The following is a 20,586-nucleotide window of genomic DNA, read 5'->3' on the forward strand; positions in this document are numbered from 1 at the left end:
ATAGCAACTATTAGGATCAGATCCAAGATGCCTATTAAAATAGTGGATCCTCTAACAAGCTGAAAAAAGTTTTCTTTATAGTAGCTACATTCTGATTCCCAACTACTTCCACCTCTCAGGGAGTAATTATCAACCATCAAGGCCACTTACAAAATACCCTCCACCTATTAGATAAACAAAAGACCAGGAAACAGGTCATCTCCATAGCTGAGATCAGATAACACAAGTCTCCTTATAATCCTGCCAGATAAATTCTGAGGAGAAGTCAGCCCCAGAATCTGCACAAAGAAAAAAACTCACCCATGAACATAGATAAAGGCTTCCAAAACTGTGCTTACAAATAAAATTCAACTAGACTTTTAATGAAAATATATACTAATTATTTTTAAATGCCAGAAAAAATCTTCAATGTTCACTGACCTTCAATTCAGCTATAATATATGTTTAATTTAGGTGAATTTCAATATAATTTAGGTAAATTTAGGTAAATTTAAAACATCCTAAAACATTCCTTTCTCTGCATCAAACCATTTCTTTCAGAGGTCAAAGTAGCTTTACTTTTATTTGCTTAATAGGCAAAAAGAAACACAGTGGAAGCCAGTCAATGTTACAGTTCTTTGGATGGTTATAGTTCCTTTCTTGTTCATTGTCAAATGTATGGATATGCCAGAAATATGCAACATAATAATTCAAACAGCTAAGGTCACTGCAAATGTGGAGAGCGGTGAGAACTCTAAATTCAAATTAGCAAACCTCTTGCACATCTTCTTTCCAGGTTTACTGGCTGCTGTTGCATTTGCCACACAGAGCAAAAGGCAGACATGTTTGGGGCAGGTCCTGAGCAGATGGTCAGAAAAACTCATTTCCAAAAACAAACTCAAGACAAAATCTCAGCAAAAGCCAAGAAAACTTGGCAAGGGTGGGATCATAGAAGAAAAGTCCTCTATCCCTAATCCACTATGTACTTAATTACACTTTATGTTAAAAGATTATTTCATCCTAATCTGTGCAAAATTTCTTAACAAACTGTCCATGTCAATAACCTTTTGACAAGAAGAATTCAGGACTGTACTGACACAGGAATAAGGCTCGATACAAAAATCTTTCCCTGATTTAGACTTGTGGATAACTGTCTACCACAGACCTGTTACAACCACTTAACAGTGACCTAACATATTCATCATAATTTTTCATGACAGTTTATAAAATGAATAATTTGAAAGTATAAGCCACAGCAATCTGTAAAGAAAGATTTTTCTCTTTCTCTTTTCTAATACAAAACTGTTTGGGGGGGGGGGGCAAAGAAACTGTTGGAAAGCACTTCAAAAGAATCACTGTATACAATATATAAACAGAGGGAAAAGAGAGAGGATTCCCCTTCTTGAAATCCTTTGAAAGCTGGAAAATATTAACTTTTACCATAGCATGCCTAACATGGTTATTTCACAGCTTTGCATCTCTGAAATAATCCAAAGGGAAATAGCATCTTAGACTGAGTTTCCAATTATCCAGAACCAGTTTATCTGATTTTCAGATTATCTATGCCCTAAGGTCAGGAACTGGCCCAGACAGTTCTGAGAACTGGATCTAAAACTGTTATCTTCTTTCCCAGCATTTTAAAACAGATATATTCTATGCCCTGGTGTTCAATGTCGACATTATCGTTCTTCAAATGTAAAATATTATTTGGATGTAACATTGGTTTCTCTTATACTTGGCACCAGCATCTTCAAATTAGTGAGGAATAAGGAGACACTCAGCCCAGCAGGTCTCAGTTAACAGCTCCGCTTCAAACACATTACGCTGTATTCAATGCCACTACAGGAAAATTAAATACAACAACAGCTTTGTAAAAAAATATAGCATGACAATATGTTCTGATCTAGCAAAGAACACATCACCAGCTGCACTAATCATCTGTTAAGCTGTCAGGGAAAAAGAGATTTGACAAGCGGTAACAGGCATATTGCCCCCTGTCAAGCAAGACAATGCCTGAATCAGGAACAGACAGATACAAAATTGCAAACATTACAGGTTGAAGAAAAAGGGATTGGATCGAAAGAACTATGAATGAAAGGCAAACACCTGCAAGCACAATTCCGTGAATGCTAAAGTAAAGAGTTCTCAAAGTGCTATAATAGATAGGTTCTGTAATGATTATACGTTTCTATTGCTCATTTATTTCAACAAGCAGATATGTATTTTGTATGGTGCTTCATTTTTCCCCCTCACAAAACAAGCCAGCATAAGGAATAAGCTACTCCTTCTGTGAGTGGAAGAGACTGCGCATGTCCAGAAGGGCTCACCTGGATCCAACCCATGTTTCAGAACAGACCTTTTCAGTGCCAATTACTGTAGCTGGTGGAATAAGGCATAAGGCATAATAATGAGATGTTCTAAATTTTCTTTTTCTAAGCACTTCTCATTAATTACTCAGTTATCTTACCTCTTTCGTTCTATCCAGCTCGTTCTGCAGTGCTTGCTTAGATATTTCCACCTCAATGATTTGTTGACGAAGGAGTTCATTCTCATCTTCTGCTTTAACACGCTTCTCTTCCATGTTCTCCAATTCATGGTGCAGCCTGACAGACACATCTTTGGCTACCTATTTAAGAGTACACACACAAAACACCAATGTTAACAATGTTAACATTTTTTTCATTGTACACTGTCTGATCAAGCACTGTAGTGCAGCCATCCTGGATGCCCCACTAATTTATGGACTGGGCTACGAGTCAAGGAGTAGGAGGCTGCACAGACACAGAAGAGGGTACAGGTGGACAAGTCACAGGTGCTTCTCTGAAACAGGTCCACCTATGCTGAACAGAGCTGGGAAGTGGATTAGTGATCAATATTGGCAGCCCACGTCACTGTAGGGGAAATGCAGGGATGGAGCCAATGGTGAGAACTAGGATGGCCAGAGCAAATGGCAAGAGAGAATAGAGCCTAGCTGACAGGAAAATTTTGCCTCTATAAAGGAGAGGAGAGAGGAGACAGGGAGACTCTTAGAACCTACTGAAACCTAACCAAAGAAATATGGAAGGAATCTGGCCTGGAAGGCACGAGACGAAGAAGGCTTCTAAGTATCTGAATCTTGCTCTTAGGAAGGAATCTTTATTTGAGAAAAGGAAAGCATAACTTAGTCCTAGTTAACTGGGATATGAGTTTTCCTGTCTGTGGACCAGAGCACTGACAGAAAAATCATCCACCTTTTGGTGAAAGTCGGATATCCCTGCTGGATCATCTCAAGGCAGAAATGGTTGGTAGTAGTGGAGGCCCCATGAGAGAACTGGGCCTGAAAAACAGGTTCCCATGCTGCTACCTCTTGTTCATGGGAGTGTCTGTGGGCCCTAGCTTAGCCATGTGAACACACTGCATAGTGACTTTGTTTAGATAGTAGGGAAGTTTTTCATGAGTCCACTTGTTGAATTCTATGATCACGCTATGGGTTCAATTGCACATTAGTGGCTCTCACCCATAAATGCTTCACACCCACCTTTAGATCTTGCTCTAAACTTCTAATTAGCTCCCCATCCACTTGACCCGTTTGTGCCACTTTCAAGCTTTTCTGTTCTGCTTTCCTGAGACGATACTGCAAAATGCGACAATTCTTGTTTGCACGATCCAGCTCTCGTCGAAGTTCCTGAAGCTGGTAAACATCTTCTTCAAGGTAGCTGTCCCGCATCTCTTCCATTTCAGCCCGGAGTTCATCCAGCTCATCCTGCCAAAACCAAAATGCTATTAAATACCAGCTTTAAAACACAGTATAAAACTAATATCACTTAATTAAAACCAGGAACCATATAACATTAGATGACATCATCCCTCCCCCTCCCCATCCTTGCGCCCACGGGAGGCCAGATGGAACGGTAGCGATGTTCTAACCCAGGCTGGCTGAATGCCTGGTGAAACAGGTCAGTCTTATAGGCCCTGTGGAAACTCTGTAGGTCCCGCAGGGCTCTGATCTCCCTCGGGAGCCTGTTCTACCAGGTAGGGGCCAGGGCTGTAAAAGCCCTGGCCCTTGTCGAGGCCAGCCTGATAGCTTTAAGTCCAGGAATCAATAGGTCCTCTTCCAAAGAGCAGAGGGGCCTAATGGGGTGATACGGAGAGAAGCAGTCCCTCAGGTATGCAGGTCCAGAGCCGTGAATGGCTTTGAAGGTCAAGACCAATACTTTAAACATGACCCGGTACTTGTTCGTCAGCCAGTGCAGCTGGTATAGGACCGTCGTAATTTGGTCCCTACTCGATGTGCCTGTAAGAAGCCTGGCTGCCGCATTCTGTACGAGTTTCAATTTCCGGATCATGGCTAAAGGTAAGCCCGTGTAGAGCGAGTTACAGTAGTCCAACCTGGAGGTGACCAATGCATGAATCACAGTGGCCAGATCAGTGCCATCACATACATGTGAGTGAAAGAGCCAGGGAGAAAGAGACGGAAAGTCAGTTTCTGCAGCAAAATGCACTTTGGAACCTAACAGAAACACTCCCTCCTCAAAAAAAATCACAAAGAAATTTTCAATAAAATCAGTGACAGGGTATACAATGGGTACTGAAAATACCCACAACACCATCTTTAAGTAATATCCAGACAAGAATTAGTTTATTTGGGTACTGAACTTGGCATAACTGAAAAAGGATGGCATAGCTGAAAATTAAGAGTTAACTGGGCTGCCAGACCTTCTGTTCACAAAAACCTGTTTGTTTTCAGAGATGTGTCATACAGAACATGCAAGAAACTTCATTTAGTCCTAAATTGCACACACAACTATAACTCTCTGAGCAGAAAGGTTTTTTTGTAAGACACACCCTTTGCCTAAAAAGAGACATTTATCCGCTGACCAGAAATAAACAGCCCTGAGACATGTGGTCCTTTGAAAGAACACATGCCGCATAGAGTAACAGCTATTAGCTAGGGTGAGGATATGGAAAGATATCTATTATACCACTTTTTTGAAAATGTCATAATTTACAGCCCTCAATCCATTCTTCTGAGGGTATTAACTTTCTAATACAGTCTCTAATCTTTATGGATAAGCAGTGGCCACATTTGCAGCAGCAGGACAGGGAGCAAGCCGTAGGAAGCCTTCTCATAGGCTCTGGGCTGGCCCCAGGCAGTCTGGCCAGGCAGGGGGCAGAGTTCTGGGGTGGTCCCTGAGCTCACAGCCTCCTCTGGTTCACCCCCTGCCTATCTGGCTGGCTGCCATGGGGGATACACCCCTTCTGATCTCTCTGGCTTCCCCTCCCACCCACTCCCCTTGAATTCAAGCTGTAACCAGTTTGAGATCAGTTTACTTGGTTGTTTGTTTCCATGGCATAGCTTCATTGGGCAGTTTGGGCATTAGGTCAGATCCATTTGGGAGGAGGCTGTGACCATACCCACCTCTCCCATCTGGGGACTCCCTTAAGGGGTTATGGGTGTGGAGTCATTTGACTGCATGCCCAGTTTGGGAGCTGTTGCCTGGCTCTCACAATCAGGCACCAAAGGAACCACTTAGCAACTTGTACCCAGATGGTATCCTGAGGCTTAGAACTCCTCAGTTACCCCCATCCCCAGGCAGGCAGGATGGTGGCATATTGAGTGGTTGGATCTGTCTCCATGCTGTGCCAATGCTCTTGCGGCTGTATTCAATTAAAAAATGTGGCCTTTTCCTCCTTAGTTTAATAAAAATTGTGGCCTTTTCCTCCTCAGTTGGGTCTGTATGGTGTTTCCTCCTTGTCATTGCTCCTATTCTTGACCCCTGGGACTGCAATACATCGATATTTCCAAACTTCTTATATCTGCTTGTTTGCGTGTCTATTCTCATAAAAGCTGAACACCACAGAGACTGAAGTCAAGAACTGTAACCATCTTTATCTACAGTCCTGGCTCCATAGTCTGGAAATCTGGAAGAATAATTTGTATATGTCCCCTAAACTTTGCATATTTGTGTTTATCCCCTATGTCTCCTAACCTTTGGCAAGAAGGGAAAGACTGTCCTTTCTATTACCGTAGTCTTCGTCTGTCAATCAAGAAAGCAATGCCTGATGACCCCAGTTACAAGCAAGTAATCACTGGTTTAAAGCTAAATCAGTGGCAACAAATTTGGTTTCCTACATTAACTGAAATGAAAACTTGTTGTAGACCTTTGAATACAGGAGAAATTATTAACTTTGGAAGTAGGTACATGTGGTTGCTCAGCATCGCTGCAAACAAACAGAAAGTGGAAATGAGTCACTTGTATTTATGTCCTTACAGTAGAGTTTTAACTTGGGGACCTATGTTTGGAAATGCTGTCACTGACAACACTTTCCCACTCACAAACATGCTGCATAGACCTTCAAAAGATCTCACCCTAAGACACAAATTACAAGTTAAATCTTGCAAACCGTAACTTGGACAAACTGAAAGAAGAATTAAGAGGGTGGCCATATTGTGCTAAAATACTTGGAGCATGCAATGGGTTCCCATGAGCCCAGTAAAGCATATACCCATTTCCCCCTCCCTTCCATATATGGGTCCTAACTACTTTTGAAATCTTGAGTGTGAAAGAGCACTTTGACATTTTTTATTATACCCCTCCCCAAACCCAGCTCAGTTCTTGGGAGTCCCCTGAACTCATGCTTGGGAGAGGGTCCTGCAGCAGGAAAGTTTTGTTCCTCAAGATGAGCTCTGCTTAAAGTACTTCAAAAAAGGGGTGCTGTGTGGTTTCCAGGCTGTTTGGCCATGTTCTAGCAGCATTCTCTCCTGACGTTTCGCCTGCATCTGTGGCTGGCATCTTCAGAGGATCTGAAGATGCCAGCCTATCGGGAAAATACAGAGCTCTGGGCTACTTATGCAGGCTCTAATCGATACAAATCACACAATGAGCTAGTGATTCCGGCCGTGAAAGCCTTCGACAATATACTTCAAAAAACTTTAAAATGCTTAAGTTGCCTTTGTTAAAGCACAAGAGTGTATTTTGCTGCTGAAGACACTATTTGTTCCTGTTACTTCAGTGATTTCACAGGATTACTCTAAAACAGTGATTCCCAAACCTTTTTGAGCTGTTTCTGTCAAGGCCTGAGTGGTTGGTCTTGCTGTTTACTCTCCAAGCGGGACTGGAGATTGTGGTATCTGGAATAGCTTTGACTGTTTTCAGTCTGCTTGCTTGCTTGTTGTTTTACTATCTTGCTGCTTCAGCTGGCCTGCCTTGTTTTGGAATGATCTTCCCATGGAATCTTCTAAGAGTGTGGTTATCTGGTCTTGTGGGGGAAGTGTATGACTATACCTGCTTGCGAGAAACTCTGCTAGTTAACTGGAATTGGTGAGAGGGGCTGCCGTATTTTCTGTTGGGATTTTCCCACCTGAGTGCAGGCTAGAAAATAATCCTAATCCAGTGTGCATCTTTATAGATTCTTATCAATAAAGAAAAGATTTCATTCATATTTGAATCTGCTTTATTTGAGAGATCTTTGAGGACGCAACAGTTGTTCCCTTGGCTCCCAGGCCACATTCCTAGCGCTGCCCCCCCTCTCCCATATACACACATATGAACACATACCACTTTTGTGGAATTATGTCTACTGCAAATTCAAAACAGCTTACTGGTTGGTTTGCCACTGCCTTCACCAATAGTCTTTAATGTTTGCTGCATAGGGAGCTGTCAATTGGGTTGAGAGAAGGTGCAAAAATGGCTAAAATAAATAAAAGTTACATCACTGCAATTCCTGTCTGTGGGGCTATCTGTACTGAACAAATGGAAGGATGGGATGGGACGAGGGAAGAAAAGGAAGAAGAAGAATACATTACTGACTATTAATAAACCAGTTCTTTTTCTTCTTTTTTCTTTTTCTTTTTCTCCTAGAGTCTGATTCATGATTTTAACAATCCAACTGGTTGAAATGCATTCCCGGATACTCACATTGTTTACTGCTACACCCCTTCCCCCCAAAACAGGGGGGGAAATCCTTGCCTATTAAATAGCTATAATCTCTGGCTTTCATTACAATGATATAGGAATTTAGAAATCAATATCAAAATCAGTCTGAAATCAATGAATTACTTTAATCCTGCCTAGCTGGCCACAAGAACTGGCACAGCTACATATTTGTGGATTCTAACATAAGTTCTCAAGCTTGCCTGGAAGTTCCTAATCCCAGATGGCAAAACATTCTGAAGCCCATGGCTCCTATCTCTCCACCCAGCCAGCGCACTTTTGTTGTTGCAAATTTTTTAAAAAATTAAACTTGCAAAGTCAGAGGGAATCAAAGTGGGAGAGAAGCAGGAGGGACACCTTGTGCTCCCCCCTCCAAGCCTCCTGTTAGGAATCTGGGTCACCAATCTTAGCGGCCCTTCCTTGGCCTCGGTTGGCAGCATTTGACCTGAAGGAAGTGTGCCCTTTCTCTGTGTGTGTGTGTGGGGGGGATGGAGCAGCCACATAGGCCTGACCCTGCAGGGCCCAGGGTGTCTGTGCCAAGCCCACCTCCCTTTGTTCCTGCTCAGTCAACCAGGCTCTACAGACTGGGTCCATCACAGAAGCCTGGCCTCCCCTGGCAATTTGCCTTTTCCACAGCTGCTGCTGCCAAAATGGCACAGGCCAGGCAGCTCTCTGTGAGGAACAGTCAGCTCGCCTACCTGCGTTAGGGAGATGCTTCACACAGCTGGGGGATGTCACCTCCTCCCCTCAACCCACTGGCCAGGGGGGCTTCTCTATTGCCAACCTCCAACCCAGCTCTGCACTCACCAGCCAGCAGCAGCACCTGGCAGCAGAGCAGAGAAATGCTTCTCAGGGCAGGGATGGCTGATTCGCAAAGGCTGTTGCGGCTAGAGATGGGCTGAAGTGCCAGTGTTCTGACCAAAGAACATTTCACCTGCCAGCTGGCCAGGAATCCCTTAGCTGCCCCCTACTGCCCCATAATTTTCTACCACTTCCTACAGCCCCCAAATTCCCTGCCTTGATGCTTCCACCGCCCCCAGTGGGGTGGCAGCATCTACTTTGGGAATCCCTACTCCAACATCTGCCAAGTCAGAGATTAACTTTTAAAAAATAGTATTACATATTTGACTCTGAAACATTTGAGTACTCAACTATCAGCAATGTTGATCCTTCTAATTATTCTAGTGCATTTGGGAAAGCCTAAATTAAACTATTTTCCAGTTAAGTTACAGACCAACTTATGGCCTTTCTCAACAGATAGACATGATATCATGTAACATTGTTTATACACAATGAAGCACTCTGTAAGGCTACATACTTTAATATAAACAAACAAGCAGGCCCATATGTTTCCAAATTGTACACAGTTTTAAACAGTTGGAGTAGTCATCTGTCCAGTGATAATTAATACGATCTATTGAGAGCTACAGATGGAAATCCCTGTTACATTACACAAGCAATGAATTCTAGTTCCACTGGACAATGTAATGTTTCAGCAGAGCCACAGCTGTGGCTAAGAGACACATGGGCCCATAGCCATTGTTCACCAAACTCATCTTTCATTCTGGCAGCTGACTAATCCAGCATTTGCAAACTGTATACATTATTCTGATACCTAAGGTTTGATAAATCTCCTCTTCTCCATGAAAACTACAATTGAGTGTAAAATAAAAGCTCCCCCATGAACAACAAGCTTTGCTAACCTCCAATATTTCTTTAAAATAAACAAACAAAATCATCCCAACAATTTGGTCATTCTTGACCTGCAAAGATCCTACCATATATACAACAAATAAAGAATTAAAGAGCTCCATGCAAAGGGAAGCCAATGGGCTTGAAGGAGTGGTGCGGCCTTGTGGTGGCACATTTAACCTCCCCGGGGTATTTGCCCTGGCAGAGGAGACAGACACACAGGTGGCTGCCTGCCCCTCAGTCCTGCTGCCACGAAACCCAGAAGACCAAGCTGCAGCGTGGTTGTGCTGGCTTCCCAAATGGATGCCAGTGTGTGTGTGGGGGGGACAGCTCGGGCATTCCCAAGGATTAGCTGACTAATCAGCATGGGGGGGGGGGGCAGTACCATCCCAGGGGTTTGGGCCAGAAGCACAGCACCCCAGTCCTCAGACTTAGGCCATCCTTTGGTGGCATAACTGCTGTAAGGTCTAAAGGGCCTTTCCTGTGACAGGAGGTGGGATGTTGGGAGCTTTTTCCCCTCTCCATGCCACTGGAAAGCTCTTTTAGAGGCAGTAGGGTGCCACCATTTTGGTGCTGCATCCTGCTATCTCCAGCTTTGGTTGGAGCTGAAAATCATTTTAGCCATCACACATGGTTATTTGATAGGAGGTGTTGCCTGGATTTGATTTTCATTGTGAATAAATTTTGAGTTGAGGCATCTGAGACGAACATCAGCTATTCAATCTACACAGACATGGTTCCAGAGAAAACTGAACGTGATGAATATGTTTGCCCACTGCAATGTTCTGTTTTACAAAAATATATTTAGACAAGGATCTGGTATCACACTGAGGACTGGACTTGCCAATGATCCAGTGCCAATGTTTATGCTTCCTTTAGCAAGATACCCTTTCCAGATGACAGGGTAAAATGAATGCACATAAGAAAGAATGGAATTACAGTCAACTGACTTGGTCCACAGGCTTGTTCAAATACATTTGAAGATCTGCATAAAACAGCACTCACACATACAGTAGTTCATGAGTAAGGCTCTTTCCCTGAGATCTGGAAACCTACTTTTCTGTAGTTTCTGATTGTGTGGCAAGAACTCCCTTGTACAAGGGCAATTTCTATGAACACCTTCAAATGAGCATGTATAGTTTGGGGGCAGATCAGGATCCTACACACATGCATGTGCGCTCTCATTGTTTATCCTTCCCTGATAACTCCGTATGGTCTCCCAATTTGTCACTCCTATCATTAAATGTTAGAAAACTTAGTTACCATTGCATTTGCGTGCCTGTTACTCCTAGGTATTAGCTGTACAAATGGGGAAAAGTGTTCCAGGCACAGAAGTGTGGTTAAGAACAAATCCTGCACTGGCAATAATAGCTAGGATGACATTTTTGGCCAGGTCAGTGTGGGCCAAATTAAATACAATGGGGGCAGCTACATTTGTTCTTCATGTGTTTGCCCAAATCATCTCTAAAAAGAGGTGTGTTGGGTCTAATTTCCCCCCAAAAGAAATGTTTGAATTAAAATAATCCCACCTTCCCAGCAGCACCTCCTTACTTTACCATTCTCCATTATCTGAAGCACTTGTCTCCCAGTCTTGCTACAATATTGGATGTGAACTGGACTGTACAGAAGACAACTTCAAGCAATGGAAAGTAGTGCTGTAAAGTGGGGTTGAGTTTAGCTCCCCACATGCGGACATCCCCAGAGGCATAGCAAGGGGGGAAAGTGCCCGGTGCACTGGTGCGTCCTTCGCCCCTGCCCCACCCTAGAATGCCTCCACCACACTCCCGGAACGCCCTCACCACACCGCCACAGGGGTGCGCACCCAGTGCGTTGCTCCCCCTGTCCCTTCGGAGCTATGCCTCTGGACATCCCACTCCTGGTTAATACCACAAATATGGCTGTGTCCATCAGAATGACTCCCAGGGAAACTGTACCATGCCACCTCTATAAATAACCACCTCAGATCCTATTCTTTCTATTAAGAAGAATCTTCTCCCTATGCCTCAAGATTTTCATCCAAACAACTTTTGGGCCCTTCCTAAAGGCCTTCCATTGCTCACAAAACCCTAGGAATAAAAATTACTCACTGACTCTTCTGTCAACAATATACCTGAAATATTATATTCATAGAGCAAGCCAAGTGGTACAGTATCTGTGGTTGTCCCATCAGCTCAATTTCTCTTATTTATAGATGTTTCTGAATGTGGCCTCACTGCTATGCCAAAGATTATATTGTAAATACAAATCCAGTAAAAGTTCCAGTACATAAAATCAATCCAGTAGCAATCTGAATGGTGACTCGACAGATGGAAAGATTAGCATAAAATAAATACTTTGTGAAACTAGGTTAGCACCAATAATATTTCTGTCATAGCTGTGCTTGCTTTTGCAGGCTTGCTTAAAGCAAATATACAAGTACAAATATAAATGTAAACAAGTTTCCCCATTTCAGGTTTGGAGAGAGAGTAAGCTCCTTTTAAAATGGTTTTCTACGTATTCTTACAGATTGTTCTTCACTGCCCCATTTTCTTCCTATCAAGGCCACAAAACATAATACTCCAGAGGGGGCAGAATCTTAGCCAAGCTAGATGTCCTGCTATAGTTCAGCTTTAATTCAGACTAGTCCTTAAGTTTTATGCAGTAGCATTTGCTTTGCATCATTCAGCATCTTTGTCTGCAACCCAGAACTCCTTCAGCCCAATTATCCTTGGCTCCTTCCGCACACGCAGAATAATGCACTTTCAAGCTGCTTTCAGGGCTCTTTGAAGCTGTGCGGAATGGCAAAAACAGTTGTGAAAGCAGCTTGAAAGTGCATTATTTTGCGTGTGCGGAATGAGCCCTTGTTCTGCTCACTGCACAACAGCAGCAGAAGCAGCAGCAGCAGCAGGAGTAGCTTAACTCATCTCTGTACAGTGAGCTATTATAGCCCAACATGTCGTTTGCTACTTTGCAACAGTGTCTGGGAAGAAGACACTATTCAAGGAATACTAGTATAATTAGATGAAATTTGAGAATGGGTTGAATTAAGAGAGTTTTAGGTAAGTATTGCATCAGTAGTAAGGTGAATGGTCCTTGAGAAGCAGGAGTCCCATCTTCTTTCCGACCATGCTAACTGAAAATAAATCCTATTTAATTAATTGAGACTGACTTCCAAGTGAACATCAACAAAGGAGTGGGCTGTATTTGAGAATCTGTATATGTGTACATACAAATGTATCTGTAACAGTTTTATTTATTCACATTCAGCAGAAACATTTATCTGCAGCATTTTCTACACAAGAGCTGGCACAGTGTAGTAGCTAGATGGGAGTATGAATAAAGAAGTCCCCCAGACTGAGCCTCATCTGTGACATGAGCCCCCTAGGAACCAGTACTCATGTCACTCACAGTTCCGGCACCACATTACATCTGCAATATAATCATAACCTGGACCTACTGTATACTGTTTACGTGAAATACCTGGAAACACTTGGAAATACTGTACAAATGTTAAGGACTGAAATTGTCAAATTCCTACTGAATACTAGTGATGGTTCAGAGTGTGTGGCAGTTCTTGTGCCATATACTCTGAATGTGGCAAGAACTCATTTGTCACATGAGATAGAAGCTGTGCCCATATCTGCCATTTAATTAAAGTCTGAACACCTGTTGTTTGACTTGCCTTGCCTGAAAGCACAATCATCATACCCTTTCTACGAGGACAGCTTTCAGGTACACAGCTCAGAAGGCATAAAGTTAAACATCCTGGCAACCAGAATATAATTAGGCACACAGCTGCAATATTCCCTTATCCTAGTCTGGAATTTAATCTTTTCCTATCCTGTTCTTAGTTCTCCCCATGTCCCTCCAAGGGCTTTCCCATATAATCAGGTTTTGTGCATTAAATGGACTTCTGGTTTCCATTTACTATTCATCGCCACTTTGAGTCAAAATCTATATTTCTCTTATAGTGTATTATCCCGCTATGGCAGCACTTAAACAACAATATTCAATGCTATATGTTTCTCCCAGATGCATTTTTTGCTTGAACAGTCCAGTTAATAATTGGAAATAGTTTGAGATGTGGGGATCAAACTGTGGTGCAGCTCAAACTCCTTCCCACATGTCCACACTATTTTATGACTCTTTCAAAATTTCCTATTTTAAATAATTACTATTATTTTTAACCTCCTCTATTGCTCACTTCCAGCCTAGGAACAATCAGCCAACTTTTAAAAAGTTAAGACTACACATAAGTATGCCAAGTGTTCGTCACTGGATTCTTCTTTTCAATAATAATTTTGATCACACCTAGACTGCTTTTTTTGTGTACACATACAAATTCCTGAACTGCTATTCCCCTACACATAAGATATACTGAACAGGAATTAAAAGAAACATCGTTTCAGTGCAGTTGAGGCCTATACTGCTCTTGAATGCAGAGGAGTTTCATCTGCTTTCTGGTAGGGATCTTGTGCTTTCAGCAGCTGCAGAAATTTCTCAATGTACATTTTGCTTATAACTTAATTTCTGACTGCCATTCCCCATATTCGGTAAGGCCTTTAGGTATTCATGTGTAATCTTTCACCTGCCATGTTTCTCATGAACAAATGCTTTTTTATATGTAATGTATACAGAGCATCACAGCCAGCTGTTGAAACTTGTCTCCTTATTGTTCACAATAACTCACAGTACCTTATTCTGCGTATATCATTTATTTTTGCTACAAAAATTTAATAAAACTTGAGAAGACAGTTTCATTCAGCAGCAGCAGCCACAGAAATCATAAAAGACAGTTTAAATATTCCCCTGGTATCAAGCTTTCTTTGGTCTTAAAAAACTTCTTAGTATGCTGGTGCTGTTAACTGTTCAGCCTGCATAATTCAGGCTTTGTAGAGAAATAAGACACAAATGTGTACAATCTAATCTGCTGTATTCTCAGTGCTGCTTTGTGGGAGTTCTTTGGGGTCAAACACTGACATAGTTGTACCAAGTGGCCACTTTTCTTTAACAGGCTTCAGTTAACTTAATAAGTATAAAAATTACAACATATGTTATTTTTTACAAGTTGTGGTCATTTGAATTTAAGTTCCACTGAAAATGACAGTGTGTACTTCCAAGAAAATGAAAGGACAAATGGGGCACAACATAGGAGTAAGAAATGTTTGACTAACAGCCAAATTCAACTGTTTAAAAATGCAATTATGTTAGTATTTGTTTAGATGAGCAACACAAGAAACTTCAGAGTGGCTTACAATTAAACACCAGTATATAAAACTGCTCATCTCTAACCCCAATAAAACATTTCAAATTAATTAGGCTTTAATCCCACCCACACCTGAGAGCTAGTTTCCCTGAGTACAGTCAGGTTCTCCCCTGAATAAACATGCATAGGGCTAGGCCGCCCATGTTTCTTCCTACCAACTTTCTATTAAAATAAATTATTTCCAGTGTTAACCTTTCAAACTGTGTTAAGCTCAGTTCTGACAATGTTTCAGAGTGGGCTAGAGATTACACTATTATGCAAAAAGCAACCCATAGTCATTCAAAATACCCACCTTTTAAAAGAATGTGGGGGTGGGGGTGGGCAGAGGATATTAGCCATATCTAATCCGTCCTTCCACTATATCCACATATCAACTAATAACTGCTTTCACCAGTTTCATTATCATGTATGTATCCTTTTTCTTGTTCTTCTCTACTCTTTTTTGCTGGCCTAATGGCCCTAATAAAACTGACAAACTGACTGATTATCATGTATGTGACCTAGAGTTGCTTGCTCCATGTTGGGAAAGATCTCAAATGGTGAGGGCAGAGGCTGGGGAGAGCAGAGACCTCGGCAGGGTATAATGCCAAGGAGTCCACCTTCCAAAGCAGCCATTTTCACCTGGTGAAGGGATCTCAATTGCCTGGAGGTCAGTTATAACAGCAGGAGATCCCCAGGTACCACCCACAAGCTGGCACTCTTACAGTGTGAAGCCAAGTCTGGCATCTATCATTCCAATCCTTTGCCCACACACACGTTTCCTGTTGCAGAATTAAAGTGCTCGCTTGCCACTGTATGAATCTACATAACACACAAGAAGCAACTCCAAAGCAATTTGCCTCCTGAGTGAAAGAGATCAGGCTACTGAATTTCCATGATTACCAGAAACGGGTTCTTAGGACCGCATTGCAAGCAAACAAACGATTCAGAAATGTAATACTTTACAACGACCCGTGGAGATATTTTTTTTTTTGCCTATTTGTCTCAAGGGAATCTTTCTATAATATGAAAGACATTCTGGGACTATCAGCCCCCACTCTCTTTTGCTCTGAAGAGAAGATGGGATGTTCACAACTGTTGTGTGTGTCAGAGGGAGAGGGTGAGTGTGCATTCCCACTCCTCACAAGTCACTGCTTGCCCCTGCAGCAGCACACCTGGCATATCCACCATCCTCCTTTTGTCTTAACCTGGCAAGAAACTTCCCTCCCCACTCTCCCAGAAGCAGCCATGGGCGCGGGCTGCCAGTCAATCTCGGCCGGCTCCAGCAGCCTCCCAGCGCTGCGCAGAGCAGAAGTTGCTGCTGCTGCTGGTGGTGCCGACTTCGGAAAAGTTACCCCTGCGACTCCCTCCACTCCCGCCAGTGCCCTCCCTCGTTCCTTACCTTGAGGTAATCGTTCTCGGAGCGCAGCTCTTCTATCTCCCTGCGCAGCTCCTCCTCGTCGGCCAGCTGCCTCTCGTCGGGGGGCTCCGGCGGGGGTCTGCCGCCCAGCCTCAGGGCGCCTTTGGCGGGCGCTTTCTCCAGGGCTCTCCCCGAGGGCGCCTCCTCGCCTGGCGGCTGCTCCGCAAGAGTTCCCGGGGGCCCCGGCGAGGCAGGTGGCGCAGCGGGCGGTTTGCTCGCGGGGGACGCGGCATGTTGGGGGCCCGGCGGGGGAGGCGGCGGCGGCGGCGGCGGCGGCTCCCGTTCCCGGTCGCTGGAGCCGGTGCCAGACTCGGCGTCGCTGCTGGCGGCCTGGGCGTTCAGCCTCTGCTCGTCGGAGAGCGGCTCGGAGGGGCAGTCGGACAGGTCGGAGCTGCTGTCCGTGTGGCTGATCCTGGCGGCCGGCGGGGCCAGAGAGCCCGGCTGGGCCGAGGGGAGGCAGCGCTTCCCTTTCCTGCCTTTGCCCGGAGGGTGGCCCGGCTCGCCCCCGGGCTGCCTCCCGCCGGCCTTGCCCCCCGCCTGCTCCTGGGCCCGCGCCGCCTTCTTGCTGGAGAGGGCGCTTTTGGCGCTGCTGCTGCTGCTGCCCGCTTTGCCAGGCGAGCCGGCCGCCAGCCCAGACGCCGCCTTGGCGCCCTGGGCGCAGCTGCGCCGGGAGAGGCGGCTCTGCGTGGCCAGGAGCCCCGGCGACTGCGGACGGGCTCCCCCTGGCTGGTGCGGCGCTCTGCCCGGCAGGCTGGGCGACTTGGGCGGCCCCGGCGGGGGTTTGGCGGAGGACGCGCGGCCGTGGAGGTCTCTGAGGAACGGCCTGGCGGGCGAGGGGGCTCGGTGGAGCCGCTTCTTCTCGGCGCAGCCGGCGTGGTGCGGGGCGCTCTGCGGCTGCCTCGGGGGCTCGCCGGGGCTGGTGCCGTTTAAAGCCTCCATGGTCCCGGCGGCTGGAGCAGGAGCCGGGGAGGGGCAGACACTTGAAGCTCCCCGAGCCCTTCCCGGGCGCAGCAGGAGTCGCGGTGCTGGAGAGCCTCCCGGTCGAGAGCAGCAGCAGCGGCTTCCTCCAGCTTTCCCCCTGGCTCTCTCATCCCTCCGGGTTCTGCCTGGCCCCCAATCTCACACTTTCCCCTCCTCGGCGGCGGCGGGCTGAGTCAACAACACGATTTCCCTCCTCCTCCTCCTCCCCCCCCTTACCCGACCGAAAGAGGGAAAATAAAAAGCGGTGGCGATCTGATTTCTCCTCCCCGATCAGGACGGTGCAGGTCGAGATAAGGTTGGCTCCTGCAACCGCGACTGCAGGCGACTGTTTCCTGGATCCGCTCTCTGCTTCGGTGGCTCGCGGATCATAATTCATTCATCTCGGCTCGCCATCCCCCCCACCCGCACCTTCCGATCTTCCCAGGCTCCTTCCTCCTCGCTTTCGCTCCTGAAATAGAGAAAACTGCAAACGCGGCTGTCTCCAATACTGACGCTGCCCCCTCTGTGCGCATGAGCCTCCCCTTCTGTCACCCAGCCAAACTGTGCGCTTTTTCCTAGAGCTCTCTCTCTCTCTCTCTCTCTGCATGCGCTTTTATTGGGGTTCCTGGGTCGGTCGTAGCCGATAATAACCTGGATGGGAGGGGCTGGGGTGGGGATGATGGAAATTTACTTCTGCAGCCATCAGGGATGTACTGGTCCTGGCGAAACTGTTATAGTGCCGGTTGCCTGGCAAAAATAAACAGTTTGCTGCAGCGACAATAAATCCACTCACTTTGTTGTGGCTATATATGCCACAGGCTGATATCAAAACAAGTTTAATGTCAGGAAGTGAATTCGACAGATCAGTAAAAAAGACCATCGGTAGGATGCTGCTGAATGTTCTCCCAGGCATCCTTGCACTTGATGCTTAAAAAAACAGGTGCATGGCCTGGCAAATCAAATTACATTTGGATTGGTTATGTCTGCATTTTAGATTTGGTGAAACGCTAGATGCTGTTTTCTGTTACAGTTATGCCTTTTGAAATACTCTGATTCTGATTTGCATGCTCTAGTATTTACTTCTACACACAAGAATAGGGACCGCCCCCACACATGGATACATGTAACAGTTCCAGGCATTTGTCAGGATGACCATATGGAATATAAGCAAGAACTTGCACAAAATAAGTATTGAAAATCACTTATCCTGGACACATAAAGAGTATTCTCTCAGAACTGCAAAACATGTATTTCTCTGTGACATTTGTCTTGGTATAATTTAGCACCTTTGTGAATTGCAGCTTATTGTAAGTTTCCGAAGTTTAATTAATAGTTCAAGCAAAACTTGTGAACTGTCAAGGAGGTCATAACCTGACCTGTATATTTAACAAAATATATTTAAATATTCTTGCCCAAATCTTGGCAATAGCCTGACATGAACGGCAAGCATTCTATATGGAATGAATTTAAACGTGTCTCTTAGGCCCCTTCCACACATTGATTGATTGATTGATTGATTGATTGATTGGATTTCTATACCGCCCAATCCCCAAAGGGCTCTGGGTGGTGTACAACATGGATTCCACATGCAGTATATAAACAAAACCCATTAAATTAAAATGTAAGTTTAAAAGTTTAAATATTTAAAACGCAGCAGTAATTCAGTAAAATGGCATCAGCAATACCCCAGATTAAACCCTCCCAAAAGGGGGAACAAGACAGTAACAAAAGTGGGTCCCCTAGATGACAGGGGGACTCTGAAAACCGGAGGAATAGAGTAATGCAGAATAATGCATTTTCGATCCACTTTCACAATTGTTTGCATGTGGATTTTGCTATTTTGCACAGTAAAATCCAGCTTCAAAGTGCACTGAAAGTGGATTGAAAGTGCATTTTTCTGCATGTGCAGAAGGGGCCTCTGTCTATCTAAGATTCAAATAAATTTTTGTATGGCATGATAGCTGGGGGGGGGATAAGATCTGTTTCATAAACATTGTTAGTACTTGTTAGTGTTTAATGCAGCTTCATGCATCTAAAATCACTACATTCACACATGAAGCTGCCTTCTACAGAATCAGACTATCAGTCCATCAGCATAAGTATTATCTACTCTGACTCTGACTGGTAGCAGCTTTCCAGTGTCTTTGGCTAAGATCATTCACAACACCTACTCCCTGGCCTTTTTAGCTGGGGATGCCAGGAACTGAAACTGGGACCTTCTGCATGCAAAACAAATGCTCTGTCACTGAGCCACAGCACTTCCCCCTCCATAATGGCTTCCCTCTTAGTCCAAGTTTTTCTCCAGGCCATTACTGCTGTCACATCATTGAAAGCCAACAGATATGAAAAACCTTACCTGAAGTTCGTTAAAGTATATTTAGATAATTTAAAAATCTGATATAAGGAAACATAGCTACTTCTAATTGAAATAGTTTTAGTCAGTTACTGTGTGTGCCATTAGGTTATGTTTGGAAGTTATTATGGCTTCCACTCACATAAGCCTCAGTGATGATGATAAATCTCAAGTCAAGATGTGTCATCTTATTCAAGCCTTCTAGAGTCATTATATAGACAACATCAAAGTGAAATGTATCATATTCTAAAAAACAGAACATTGGGTGCAAGCCAGCAGCAATGCAGCCAGAACAATCCTAAATAGGTGTCTGAACTAAGTCCTGCTTTATTCAATGGAGCTCACTCCAAGGAAAGCATTCTGAGGACTACCTTGACATTCTCAAAAATGCCCGAGACCAAGTTTTGCTATATCTGTTTAAGAATCTGTACTTTTTGTGGATGATTGGCAAGGCTTCCTCCAAATTGAACATGCTGACTTGAAACACCTTAGGCATTATTATGTCTTCGTGTAGCCTTTAACACTATAAAGGCTTGGTTTAATGATCCTTGACCAAGACCTCTAGGGTTACTAATAAGAAGCTTACAGGAAGAAAGTAGATTCCTTTGAACTGTGATGTTGGAGGAAAGTTTTATGGATACCATGGACAATCAGAAAGACAAATAATTGAGTTCTAGATCAAAGGAAGCTAAAAGGACTAAACTGAAGCTATTGTACTTTGGTCTCAGGATGAGAAGACAAGACTCAGTAGCAAAGACAGTTATGTTAGGGAAGGTTGAAGGCAGCAGAAAAAGAGGAGGACCTAGCATGAGGTGGATTGACTCGATAAAGAAGGCCTTCAGTTCACTAGACGTGAGCAAGGCTATTAACAATAGGATATTTTGGAGGACAGTGATTTATAGGGTCACCATGAGTAGGAAGCAACTGCATTTAACACACACAATCATACCATATTAATCAGGCAGCACCCAAACCCCCTGAATTGTAGGACTTCCATATCTTACCATAACTAAACCACTATAAAGATTTTTTTTTCAATTTGAAA

The 20,586-nt window shown here is 44.2% G+C and overlaps 1 protein-coding gene across 2 annotated transcripts in view; it reads right to left on the minus strand.

Annotated features, from left to right (window-relative positions):
• LOC125438869 (microtubule cross-linking factor 1-like) overlaps nt 1–17,762 on the minus strand; it is an 86,493-nt gene extending 68,731 nt beyond the window's left edge. For both annotated transcript variants that reach the window (XM_048507503.1, XM_048507502.1), the window contains exons 1-3: nt 16,211–17,762; nt 3,497–3,721; nt 2,447–2,605 (exon numbers count right to left, since the gene is read on the minus strand). In XM_048507503.1, the coding sequence (XP_048363460.1) occupies nt 2,447–2,605; nt 3,497–3,721; nt 16,211–17,167 (1,341 nt within the window). In that variant the 5' untranslated portion in view covers nt 17,168–17,762. The remainder of the gene's footprint in view (nt 1–2,446; nt 2,606–3,496; nt 3,722–16,210) is intronic.
• Nucleotides 17,763–20,586: the final 2,824 nt, after the last annotated feature.

The sequence above is a fragment of the Sphaerodactylus townsendi genome, linkage group LG09, assembly GCF_021028975.2.
Source record: "Sphaerodactylus townsendi isolate TG3544 linkage group LG09, MPM_Stown_v2.3, whole genome shotgun sequence".
Taxonomy (NCBI): Eukaryota; Metazoa; Chordata; class Lepidosauria; order Squamata; family Sphaerodactylidae; genus Sphaerodactylus; species Sphaerodactylus townsendi.